The following is a 13951-nucleotide window of genomic DNA, read 5'->3' on the forward strand; positions in this document are numbered from 1 at the left end:
GGCTCTGTCTCAAAAAAAAAAAAAAAAAAAAAAAACTCAGGGAAGGTAATAGTGTTCTCTGGCAGGTCCAGTTTCTAAGCAGATAAAGGAACTTCAGGGGAGAACTTTATCTTATCCTTTGGGTGACAGAGACCTTGAGGCTGCTTCTGCAGTCTGTTATGTCAGAGTGACATGTTTTGGGGTATTAGTTTCTGAGCCTCAGTAATACCATATTTCCAAATTCACTATACTGACCATACCTAAACTCTAGTGTGTTGAAAAGAAATGAGTGAGCACACTGCTTTCAGTTGTCACCACTGGGGGAATTTGCCCTCCCCTCGGGAACTAGCTTGGACCATTCCTGCCATTTGGCCATGAGATTTTTGAACTGCAGATATAGTCCCAATAGGAATTTATACATTGCTGGGAAGAGTGTAAATCGGTACAGTGACTTCAGAGAATAGTAAAGCAATTCCTGTAAAAGTGAAAGTGTGCTTTTTTTTTTAATTCCCATAGAGAGACTCTTGTATATGTGTGTATGTATATAAGATATGTGCAAGGATATTTGTTTCAACACTGTTCAGAACAAAGAAAAAAGTAAAAATTATCTTTTAATAGAAATAAACTGGTTGTAGTTGTATAATGAAACATTTTGAAGCAATAAAAATGAACACTGATAATGTCTATTATTAACATGTAGCTCCAAAATAGTTAATGTGTGAAAATGCAAATTTCAAAATGATGTATAACATGTAATCCCATCTGTTTAAATATATTAAATGGAAACAGTAATGTGTACTGTTTGAGAACATGACTGAATATATATGAAAAAGTCCAAAATATACATGGGAATCATGTACAGCAATTTTATGAGGACAATTATCTGGGGGTCTGGGTAGAGCCATATTTGTATTATCTTAATTTTTGAGAGAAAGAAGCAAAGGAGAAAGGTTCAGTTCGAAGCAAATATTCTCACTAGTGGGTACATGAATCATAGTGTTGGCTATATAGAATCTTGTGGTTTTTTGTTTTTTAAATTTTTTTTTTGCCAGGGCTGGGTTTGAACCCACCACCTCTGGCATATGGAGCTGACGCCCTACCCTTTGAGCCACAGGTGCCACCCCTAGAATCTTGTGTTTTAAATATGTTTTAACTATTATACATTGAAAAGAAAGTATTTGCATGCTTCAGCATCACAATTTGACTCTTAAACTTGCTGAAATGATAGCAAGCTTTTTAACGTTTATTTACTGGACTTTATCCTCTTGTCTACTTCCAAACCTCAAATCACAGTGAATAGTCTACAAGTTAAATTGACTATCTATAAATGAGAGGTTTCATACAAAGTTTTTTTTTGTTGTTTTATAGGAAAAACATCAGAGAGAGGCTCGTTTTCCCTGTACAGCAGAGATACTGGACTACCTGGCTGTCAGGTAAGTTTAATGAATAGAAAAAGCAATGTGGTGATTTTTGAACATATAAAGGCTTTATTAGTAGAGAAGGTAGAAATATATCCAGTTTATTTCACCATTAGTTTGTTCTTTAATTTTTAAAATGAGGGGTTTTTTAGCAATTAAACATACTTTCTTTTCTTTTGTTCCCTCTCTTTAAAATGGATTCCCTTTCCTAGTTTACCAAACTGTCTGTATCATCAAAGATTTTCATAATCTATCTCTATTTTAACTGGATACAAAGTAGCAATGATCTTTTTACCCCTTTCCAAAATGCATGTCATTTCTGAAAGTGGTTTTGCATATTTCTTCACAGAAAAAACACAATTGTTGATATATAACATGAAAAACATGATTGATCTGCATAGTTTGAACATCCTGTCATTTTATTTTATTTATTTTTTTTTTTTTTGAGACGGAGCCTCAAGCTATCCCCCTGGGTAGAGTGCCATGGCATCATGCTCACAGCAACCTCCAACTCCTGGGCTCAAGCGAGTCTCCTGCCTCAGCCTCCCAAGCAGCTGGGACTACAGGCGCCCGCCACAACGCCTGGCCATTTTTTGGTTGCAGCCATTATTGTTGTTTGGCGGGCCCGGGCTGGGGATTCGAACCCGCCACCTTAGGTGTATGTGGCTGGCGCCTTAGCGGCTTGAGCCACAGGCGCCGAGCCCATCCTGTCATTTTAAACTTACTAACATTGGAAGTATTTTCATTTCAGTCCTTCATTTCAGTCTAACCAGTTTTTAGGCTTTCTACTAATAGTCTCTGACAGAGAAACTTTCTTTTCAACTCCTAACATGTTCTCTGGCATTTTGTATTTCTGCTAATGGCTATCTTGTCTGTTATTTCTCCTATATTTTTAGACCGAAAATCCTGAGCACTCAGTTTATCTGCAAATTTCCATCAGAATCAAGCCAAAATAATAGAAAGGAAAGACAGAATATATTAAATTTGTTTTTGCCATCTACATGCTTTTCATGAGGCTCACCCTAATTTCAGACATATGGGCACCTGAACCAGTTTTAACTGTTACAATATTTCTCCATTTAATAGTTTTATATATTTTATGATATCCTTCCCCATTATAACATATGTATTGTAAAAACTTTCCATCCTCTTACTGGTAAACCCAACAAACAGGCATATTCTGAATAAGTAATTTGTCAAATATCATAGAATCAGGCATAGATTCTGTGGCTGGACCATACACTCAGATTTCCTGCCTTCTGACCAAGGAAGCATACTCTGTTCTCATGCAAGTGATTTTTTAAAAATTCAGTGTGCTAATAATGATTATTTTCCATGTTTATGGTTAGCTTTATTACATTATGGCAACTTAAAAATGCTGCATATAGACAGGAGTTGTGTCATAGTCGGTTGTTGTTATGTCTTTCCAGTTCAGAAGAAGCAAATTTGTTAACATTTTTAGGAATTTTGCAAGGTATCCGGCATCATGTTGATATCTTAAAAGTGGCCATCATGGAAACATTTACGCTGTGGAGATCTAAAAATATTACAAATAAGGCTTTTCTTTTAACCATTTGTTAAATATTTACTAGCATACTGCTCATGCTCAGTTAAAAATTATAGAGAAAAAAAAATTAAAGTGCTCATTCAGATCACAAAAGATCAGCAGAAAAACAGCATTTGACCTTCTAGCCTCCATTTAGGTACTTTTCTGACCTTTATGGATGGATAACAGTGCTTTGAGGGCAACTTAGATATAACATTTCTTCTTTATAGTTTTAGTAATATCCATTATTAAGAATCACAATATTCTCTCTAAGGGCCATATCAATTGTGGATTGGTAATTATAATATTTCTACAATTTGTAATTGACAGGAGAATTACTTTTTTGTGTAAAAGTTACTGTTTGAATTCCTTAGTTTAAATTTGAATTCTTTAATGACTTGGGCTGTGGGCTTTGGATCTAATTTCCAACGTCAGCTGTGTCACTCTTACTGTCAGAATTTTGCAGTCCTCTTTACTATCACTGTTGTAAATTTGTTCAGAACAAAACAAAATTTTAAAAACTAATTTATGTCATTTTGACAATGAAGAGTTAGAGAAAAAAAAACTACAAAAAGCCCGTTAGATGGGTGGAGGCAGAGTAATTAGTAGGACCACACCTACAGTGCATCTTACAAGGGTACATGTGAAACTTACAAAATGTAGACTATAAATGTCTTAACACGATAACTAAGAAAATGCCGTGAAGGCTATGTTAACCAGTTTGATGAAAATATTTCAAATTGTATATAAGACCAGCACATTGTACCCCATGATTGCATTAATGCACACAGCTATAATTTAATTTAAAAAATTAGATTTAAGGTGTTCAGTAAACTGCCAGTGTGACATATTGAGTAGACTTATCTGCCAGTCTGCTGAAAGGCCTTAAAATTCTTTTCACCTTGATCTTAAATCTGAGGCAGGAGCTTAGTCAAGGAATATGAATCTCATGCTATATTCTTATAATATAAGCCTCCCTGATTATACCATAACCAATTTCATTATTTAATCAGGTATTTGAAGGTGCTATTGTCATTTCCTGATAATACAGTAGAAGGTCAGTAAATGTCAGTTGAGAGTCAAAGTCAGAAGACCGAGGTTCAAGTCTCATCTCTGCATTGATTTTCTCATTTGAAAAATAGGATCGGCAACTTTAGATTCTCCCTGCTCTGCATATCTCTGAAGGTTAACTCTTGAACTTGTGAAAACATTCTGAAAGACAAGTACATTTAAAATTTCATGATTCATGTAACCCACATAACAAAAGGTCTTTGGGGTCCTTGATACTATTTTTAAGAAACTTAATGTTTACTAAGAGCCACTGGTCTAATGTTAACATTAGTGCTAAACTTGAGGGAGAAAAAGAAACTATTGGAAGCTTTTTTAAACTACAGCTACATCTACTATAATATAGCTAATACTTATATTAATGTTTTCATTATGTTCGCATGTTTTCACTTAACATTTTTTATACCCTCTTGGCAAAAGTATTGCTATTTAGAATCAGTGGCAAGCTCTATGTATATAACTGTCCAATTTTGGAAAGGTGAATCTTAACAGTTTTTACCACAGATGAATATACATTTATATTAGATTTAATTTTCATATCAAAAAAATTTAATCCTAGCTGTTTATCCCTCTAATAATGATTGCTACCATTTGCTGAGCACAAACAAAGCCAGTCATTGAACTAATATGATCACGTTTACTCGTTACCCATTTTGCATGAGGCCCTGGTGGCCGTGCTTTAAGATCAGCTCTTACATATATGCCAAATCTAAGCATATAAGGGAGCATTTTTAAAAAGGTACTATAAGATCACTGATAGCTATTTATAAACATTTTGGAGAGATCAAGCAGGCACATGGAACAGAAGGACAAGGTTACTGGAATGTATGATGCAAAATAATATTACTATATATAAGATATAAAGGCATTCAAGGGAGAGAAAGATTCGTTTTTGAAGAATTCACAGGAACAATGCATGAGCTCCCAACAGGAAACCCAAAATTCAGCAGAGGGAGAAAAAATTACACTGCAGCAAGAATAGACAGCATCAGTGAAGACAGAGGACTATTAACACAAGTAAAAGCATCCATCACGCTGAAAGGAACAATAGCTTTTCTATTTATTATTGTTACTGAGCTCTGACTATGCTGTAGTTACTAGGAGAAATTGTGATGGATGACATTAGCTGATTTGGGGCCTGAGAAAGTAAACTGAAGAAATTCAAGAGTTAAAAAGATACATTACTTTCTAATTCCAAGAAAAACATGTATTCCAGATAGTATTTATTATAGTGAGTCAGAAAAGGAAAAAATCTACTTAACTAATTGGTTGCTGTTTTGTCTTACCTATTCACAAGTGACATGAAAATTCAAGGAAGCAAAAAAAAAAAAAATTCAAGGAAGCATAAATAGTGACTGCAAAATTATATTCACACACCTCCTTGAAACCATTTTTCTTCAACCAAGTCCCCCAAGGAACATTAACTCTGCTATTAATGTACATAAAATGCTGCTGATATTCTGCAAAATTCAGGCTAATTTAATAATGTCTGATGGGCTTTACTTCATGTTAAGATGATATAATAATATGTTGCTAAATGAGTCTTCTCATATTACCTTCACAGCAATCACATAACTGATGAGCCATTAAAAGGAAACTTATGTAGCACTATTGCTGGAAACATTGATAGATCATTCATTCTACAATTGAATTTTTTTAATTGATCCAACACAGAGCATAGAAGCCAGCATCTTTATTAACAATAGGTACAATACTTTAAAAACTACCATAGTTAAATTAAAATTTTTTTTATCATTACCACAGAGTTTTTCATTGATACCTTTTAAGCAAATATTTATTGAAATATTTTGATTAAGTTATTCTCAGAGTGCTCAAAAGTAGAGGATGGCAGTGTCTTTTTTTTTTTTTTTTTTTCAGGAAGCATTAGGTTTCATCTGAGTTCAGATATTATGTCCTTGAGAAAATAACAACTTTTTAAAAAGCTGTACTTCTGTTAACTCTTAATCATTTGAAAATATATCTACAACATTGGGTTCTTTCTCTTCCTTTTTTTCCATTGTAGCCAATCTCATTATAGACAGATTAGTCAGTATTAATAAAATGATATTAGTCAGTATGTCATGTAGACATAACAATAATGTCTACACATCTAGTAAGAAAGCTTTTTAAATACAGTATAACCTCCATAATTGACCATCTCCTTAAGTTGACCTAATTTTCATAGACCAAATATGAACCACATGTACTAAGGCTTAGTTCCTTATGCTGACCACCTCCATATGTTGGAGACCCTTGCATGGTCAATTTACAGAGATTCTACTATATATGATATGTGAAGCAGAAAAAAAAAATTGACAGAATTAAAGCGAAATAAATTTACATAGTTGAGGATTTGAATATTTCTCAGCAATTGACAAAATAATTAGACAAAAACTTACTAAAAACATAAATGAACTAAATGAGCTATCAATATCCTTGACCTAAAGCAGCGGTTCTCAACTTGTGGGTCCCGACCCACAGGAACTGTATTAAAGGCATGAGGCATTAGGAAGGTTGAGAACCACTGACCTAAAGGATATTTATACAACTCTACATTTAACAACTGAAAAATATAAAATTCCTTTCAAGGGCACATCTTACCTTCAACAGGCATGAACCACATGCTAGCCCATAAAACTACTGTCAATAAATTGAAAAGGTTTAAAATCATACAGAATATGCTTTCTGACCATCTATAGAGTTAAGTTAGAAGTCAAGATATCTAGGAAAATACCAAATATTTGGAAATTAAACAAGTATAATGAAAGTACAATGTAACAAAATTAGTTGGTATAGCTAAATCAGTGACTAGAAGGAAAGATAATACTTATGTTAGAAAAGACCTATAGTGAATGGCCTGAGATTGACCCTAAGAAACTAGAAAAAGAAACAGAGTAACCCAAAGTAGAAAAAAGGAAATGCAAGTAAGAGCATTATAAATCATTGTAATAGAAAAAGGTTGAAAAAACTAACAAAGCCCAAATTTGGTTATTTGAAAGAAAAACTTAAAAAATTAAGAACTCCTACCTAGACTGTTTAACACAGGCAGGGAAGGGAAGGAAGAGAGAACACAAACTACCAAAATCAGGAGCAAAAGAGAGGTTATCACTATAAATCAAATATACATTAGGTAAATAATAAGGAAATATTAACAATTTAATTCAGTAAATTTGACAACTTAGATGAAATAAATAAATTTCTAGGAAAATGCCAAAAGGAAGGGCCAGGCTCGGTGCCTCATGCCGCTAATCTCCGCACTCTGGGAGTCTGAGACGGGTGGATCTCCTGAGCTCACAGATTCGAGACCAGCCTGAGCCAGAGCGAGACATCATCTCTAAAAATAGCCAGCTGTTGTGCTAGGCACCTATAGTCCCAGCTACTTGGGAGGCTGAGGCAAGAGAATCACTTGAGCCCAAGAGTTTAAGTTTGCAGTGAGCTACGAGGCAAGAGCATTCTACCAGGGTGACAAAATAAGATTCTGTCTCAAAAAAGAAGAAAAAGAAAAGAAAATACCCAAAGGAGACAAGATGGAATAAAATCTGAATATATATATTTACTGGTGAAAGTGAACTCATCTCAAAAACCTTGTTACAAAGAAGGCTTGAGGATAATAGGATTCACAACAAAATTTTCTCAAAAAGCTTAGGGGAAAAAAAAAGCCCACCAATCTTATACAAAATTTTTTTTCTTAATTTTAAGACAGACTTACACTGTTGCCCAGTCTAGAGTGCTGCAATGTCATTGCTCACAGCAGCCTCAAACTCGTGGCTCAATTGACCCTCATGCCTCAGCCACCCAGGTAGTTGGGACTACAGGTGCCTGCCACAATGCTGAGCTAGTTTTTCTGTTTTTAGTAGAGATGATAGAGATGGGTTGCTGTTGCTCAGGCTGGTCTTGAACTCCTGACCTCAAGCATTCTATCCACCTGGGCCTCCCAGAGCACTAGGATTATGGCATGAGCCACCACACCCAGTCCTACAAATTATTTTAGAAAATACGGTTCTGTGCCTGTAGCACAAGTGGCTGGGGTGCCAGCCATATACACTGGAGCTGGTGCGTTCAAATCCAGCCCTGGCCTGCCAAACAACAATGACAACTACAATCAAAAAATAGCCAGGTGTTGTGGCAGGCACCTGTAGTCCCAGCTAGTTGGGAAGCTGAGGCAAGAAAATAAGCCCAGGAGTTGGAGGTACTCTACCCAGGGCGACAGCTTGAGGCTCTGTCTCAAAAAGAAAACCAAAAAACTAGTAAGTACACTTAAGATCTGAACATTTTGCTGTATGTAAAGAACATCTTAGTTTTAAATAATGAAATAAAAAAGACAAATGAGAGCATGGCCGCTGACATCCGTAATTCTGGCTACTCAGGAGGCTTGGGGCCAGGAATTTAAGTCCAAACTGGGCAGCATAGTGAGACTCTTTATCTCTAAAAAAAATTGAAAAAACATTAGGTGGATATGGTGGTGTGTACCTGTAGTCCCATCTACTTGGGAGCTGAGTTAAGAGGACACTTGGGCCCAGGGTTTGAAGTGTCACAGTGAGCTATGATGGCGCTCTTGCTCTAGCCCAGGTGAAAAAAAGAGAAGAGTCCAAAATGAATGTGATTTTGATACAGAAAAGTTTTTTTTTTAATTTTTTTAAATCATAACTTTGTACATTGATACATTTATGGGGTTCAGGGTACTTCTTCGATATACAATGTGAAATGTTTACATGGAACTAAGTAACACATCCATTACAATTATTAGAGATACATTGCAAAGAAATGTAGCACCCTAGCTTGGAGGATAGTAGAGAGGAGAACATCCTGGAGAGAGAAAGTATACGATTAATGAAAGGCAGCAATACTCAGTGCATCTTATAGCTGCTTAATTTTTTCCACCCAAACTATAAGCTTTGTGAGAGCAGGGCCATGGTCACTTGTTACTGTATTTCTAGCACCTAGGTCAGTACATGGAAAATAGAAGATATCATTGAGTCTATTTTGAATGAAAAAAGAAATGAATGTATATTCTGGGAATAGTAGCCTTTTAGGTTCATGTCAATGGAATATTTATTTAGAGGAACAGTATGAGATGTCTGAATTATAAGGAAGAGGTTTAGAGGACTAACCAAAAAGTTTATATTTTATTCTTAACGATTTTAGATTGTACAGATGGCATGACAAAAAATAATATCTCCTAGAATGTTAACCTCTGTTGCAAGACAATTTATGAACTGAAAACAAAGAATTTGAGATTGTCTTATTCTAGGCTATACATGAACAACAAAGTAATGAGAGATAGTTTAGAAGCATTTTAATTACATAGAAACACATTGCAGGTTTTAAAGGATAATTTAAAAATGATAAAATCATGATTCTCCCAAGGGTATAAAAATGAATAGATATATAGATTTTATATTATCAGTAAAGAAATTTGTAAGGTGTTGTTATAACCAGTTCAAAGGAAAATCCAAAACCAGACACATTCATAAAGCAAAAATATGGACATGATTGTACAAATTGAGGCAGTACTGTTTTTTTTTTTTTTTTACCTTTGAAGGGGAGCAAAGGTATTGAGGGTAAGTAAAAATTGTTGATCCCTCCACTGGATAGCATTTTTATCCAGATCTATAAAAAATTGTTTTGTCATCCTACCAGTGATCTGCAACTTACATAGTTGTAAAAGCTCTCATTGAATGAGAATCAGATAACCTGGAAAGGAGTTCTATACAGTAGGGAAGGTGTCAGCTGATTTGGGCTATCAGCCCCATACCCCCACCTTTTTTTCTAAATTGTTGTATTGGAACATAGCATGTCCATTTATTTATACACTGGCTAGGACTCTCCTTTCTTGCTATAATGTCAAAGTTGAGTAGTTGCAGCAATGACAGTATGGCCTGAAAAGCATGAATATTTTCTAACTAGCTCTTTACAGAGCCAACTCTGATATAATAATGCATACTTGTCCATTGAAGTAATAATTTGCTAACTTTGGCCTATACAGGTGTATGTTTCTGACAAGAGAATTATGGACTTTCCTATGTGACTAGCCCTGAACTGGCCTACTGTTTTTCCAAAAGAATTAATTACAGCTAGTTGGTTTAAAAAGTAGTTTTGATCTTTCCTTATGTCAACAATAAACCTAAAAGTAAGGACCTTAGCCTTGGGATGAATTATTAGAAGCATATTATTTAGGAAAAAAATTGAGGCTGGGCACAGTGGCTCACACCTGTAAATCTAGTATGTGGGAGGCCAAGGTGGGTGGATTGCCTTGAGCTCAAAGGTTCTAGACCAGCCTGAGCCAGAGCAAGACCCCAGCAAAAATAGCTGGGCATTGTGTGGGGGGTGCGCCTTTAGTCCCAGCTACTTGGGAGGCAGAGGCAAGAGAATCACTTGAGCACAAGAGTTTGAGGTTGCTGTGAGCTGTGATGCTGTAGCACTCTACCTAGGGCAACAAAGTGAGACTCTGTCTCAAAAAAAAAGAAGAAAATTGATAATTGTGTTCCATTCTAAGCAAATATATTTCAAAACAGACAAAAGTAACCTCATTCAGAGAAGAATTGCAAATTATAAAGTAACTTGTAACTCTACCTCATGGAGAATGGCTGAAGGACTTGGAATGTTTGGTGTTTTTGGGGGGGGGGTTTGGTTGGCTTTTTTTTTTTCTTTTTTTTTTTTGAGACAGAGTCACTGTCATCCTGGGTACAGTGACATGGAGTCATAGCTCACAGCAACCTCAAACTCCTGGATTCAAATGATCCTTTTGCCTGAGCCTGCCACCTAGCTGGGACTACAAGCGCCTGCCACAACACCTGCCTGGTCTTCTATTTTTAGTAGTGAGGGGGGTCCGCTCTTGCTCAGGCTGGTCTCCCAACTCCTGAGTTCAAGGAATCTATCTGCTTTGTACAGGAGTGAACCACCCCACCTGGCCAGGAGTATTTAGTTTTAAGAAGGTAGGATTCAGTATGAAAAGCATCTTTTAATGTTTGAAACATAATTTAGTTCTTCCTATAAGTTTTAAGGCTAAAATGCTGACAATGAGTACAAGTTAAACAATCTTGATTTCAACTTAATATAAGAAAGAATATTCTCATACTTGAGCAGTTCAGAGAATGGAGTATTCAGCCTTAGTAAATAGTGACTTTCGCCTTACTAGATATATTCAAGCAGAGGCTAAGACATTCACTTTATGAGATTTTATAATAGCGGAACTGTAGCACCTGTTGTTTATGGGAAGTAAAAACCTTAAAAAACCTTTGGGACTGGAAAAATCATCAGGAAGTTGGATGTCAACTGGGCACAGTGGTTCACGCCTGTAATCCCAGCACTCTGGGAGTCCAAGACAGGAGGATTGCTTGAACTCCGGAGTTGGAGACCAGCCTGAAGAAGAGCAACACTTCATCTCTACTAAAAATAGAAAAATTAGCAACCTGTAGTCCCAGCTACTTGGGAGGCTGAAGCAAGAGGATCACTTGAGCCCAAGAGTTTGAGGTTGCTATAAGCTATGATGCCACAGCACTCTACCCAAGGTGACAGAGTAAGACTCTTGTTTCGAAAGAAAAAAAAACTGGATGCCATAAGATGGGATAACAGGTGCTGTAAGCAATAAGGGATCGATAAAGATGGCACTGTAAAAATAGGTTATGTCAAAGAATATCATAATTTAAAAATACAGAAGTCATCTGGTTCCTAGTGCTAACAATGTCATTCTCTGTTAGGGAGTAGATGATTAGATTGGTGATTATGGGATTATTGGAGTCACAAAGGTTAAGAAGACATAAAACTAGTTCTTGGATTGATGTTGAAGCTATCAAGAAATGATTCACTCTTGAGGTAGCATGTGAAAGGGCCACACACAGTGGCTGGCATACAGTAGTCATTCAGAAATTGTTTGAATATGAACTATGTGATCTAGGCCAAAACACGTTAACAAGGTTAGCTTGTTAACTTGTTACTCAGCTTCCTACAGAGTGATCTTCTGGGCTTTGTGGGTCCTTTGGAACATAGGTAAAATAGTTTTGTGGTAGGAAAGTCTCATCATGAAGTAATCAGACAATAGGCAATTTTTTATTTCCTGCTTCTGTTAAAGGCAAGAGAGAGTTCAATCATGAAGGGGTTATTAGGGAGGAAAATAACTTTATTGTTTCTTTGTTTCTGCCCTCTTCATAAAAATTGATAATTATACTTTTGGTGATACTGCATGCCCTTTGGAAGCATTGATTAGGAAAGTCAGTTTGTTCTTTCACAAACTTATTTCAGGAGAAAAGAGCCTGTTAAATATTGGGCAGAGATTAGGTACCATCTGAAAACAAACAAAAAAGAGGTGATCCACGGGGGTTACACGATAAGAGATTATTGTCTATTTTGGAGGGTGTAACAATGAGCCAGGAATTGGCAGTATAAATAAAGCAGGAACAACAAGAACCTTGACAGTTATTGAAACTGGGTGATGGGTACATGAAGGCTTATTGTAATTTTTTTCTGCTCTTGTGTGTATGAAATTTTCCAAAATAAAACCTTCAGATTTTCAAAGATATCCAATATATAGTGTTTCATATGCTATATTGGGTTTTGTGTTGCTCTTTAATTGTACTCAGGAAAATAATAGGGATTGAAAAGAGGGGGTGCTCATTTGCCACATGTGAAGGCTAGTATTAAAGAGAGTGGCTTAACACTACATAACACCATTTCCACAAAAGCAAAAGAAAAATGATATTTCTTTATTTCCTGTTCTTCTGATGTTAGTACCTCACATAGCTGGCTTCTTTGTATTCATTAAAGAAAAGGTTCAGAAGCATACTGTTAGCACTGGAGGAGTACATTCAGAAAGTCTTTTTTTAAAGAAAGTTTCTAAATTCAGACAGTCAGAAAAACTGCTCTCTTTGAAGAGCACATGCTTAGAAGACACTCACTACTAACTACCTAAGAGTCTGCCTTCAAGAAACCTCTAGCATTTGGGGGAGCGAGGGCTCTTTATGGAAGCCTATAAATTCCTAAAAAGAAAATCATTCTTACTGCATATTTGCAGTTATTTAAAAGCTGGATTTATTAAAATGACACTTAGCTGGTTTTCTTCCTATTTCTGTATTTTCTAGAACTCTGTCTTTATTGATCTGCTTCCTAGATCTCTCTACTCTTTCTGTTTTCATGGGTGGTGTACAACTTAGGAGGAATGTTGAGAGAAAAGAATTAATGAAAAATAAATATTAAAATGGTGAACTTTACCATTGCTACTTGTAACTAAAGAAGACTGGGAAACTTAAGCTTCTAGAGAATCATGTTTTAGCAATTTAATAGCACATAGGTAGTTTGTTTTCTTTTTTAAGCTAGAGAGATGGGGGCTGATTGCATTGGCAGGATACATTTGATGGATGACAGTCATTATCTTCTCAAACCTACATGGCACTTTAAGTATAGACAGTGATAATTAAATTTTAAGAGACCATGTTGAGAATATAAGATTTGGGACTTATAAAAGAACTAGCATAACAGTTGGCTTGTGGGGGCTGGTGTGTTTTTATTGACCCAAGAAAGGATTAGAAGTATCTCTAGATTTCTTTTACTTAGTTTCTCTGTCCTCCTACCCCCTACCTCCAAATTAGTATATTGTCCAAAGTCTTAGTAATGACTTGGAACTATTCAGGTTGCACAAAGCACTTAATGAAATCTCATCTTAGACAAAACACTGCAGAGAATCATAATTAATGTCTCATTTTCTGCCAGAGTTGCTATTGATTACTCATTCAAGATCTCTTTGTTCTCAGAATGATAACAACTGTAGTTTTCTATCACTATCTAATGAGATTCTCAGGATAGAATTTTTTAACATGCTGATAATTGCTTCCATATCCCTGAAATTTCAATGTAAATGAATTTGCATCATAATACAATTTCACAAATGTCGGTGTTTTCCAAATTTGAAATTTATTACATTATTTTTAAAATCATTTGTAGAAAA

At 35.7% G+C, this 13951-nt stretch overlaps 1 protein-coding gene across 1 annotated transcript in view; it reads left to right on the forward strand.

Moving 5' to 3' along the window:
• TCF12 (transcription factor 12) overlaps positions 1–13951 on the forward strand; it is a 353758-nt gene that overhangs the window by 236926 nt on the left and 102881 nt on the right. Inside the window, exon 6 of the mRNA XM_012801793.2 lies at positions 1348–1412. Within this exon, the coding sequence (XP_012657247.1) occupies positions 1348–1412 (65 nt within the window). The remainder of the gene's footprint in view (positions 1–1347; positions 1413–13951) is intronic.

This window comes from Otolemur garnettii, unplaced genomic scaffold, assembly GCF_000181295.1.
Source record: "Otolemur garnettii isolate 467f Iridium unplaced genomic scaffold, OtoGar3 scaffold00011, whole genome shotgun sequence".
Lineage (NCBI taxonomy): Eukaryota > Metazoa > Chordata > Mammalia > Primates > Galagidae > Otolemur > Otolemur garnettii.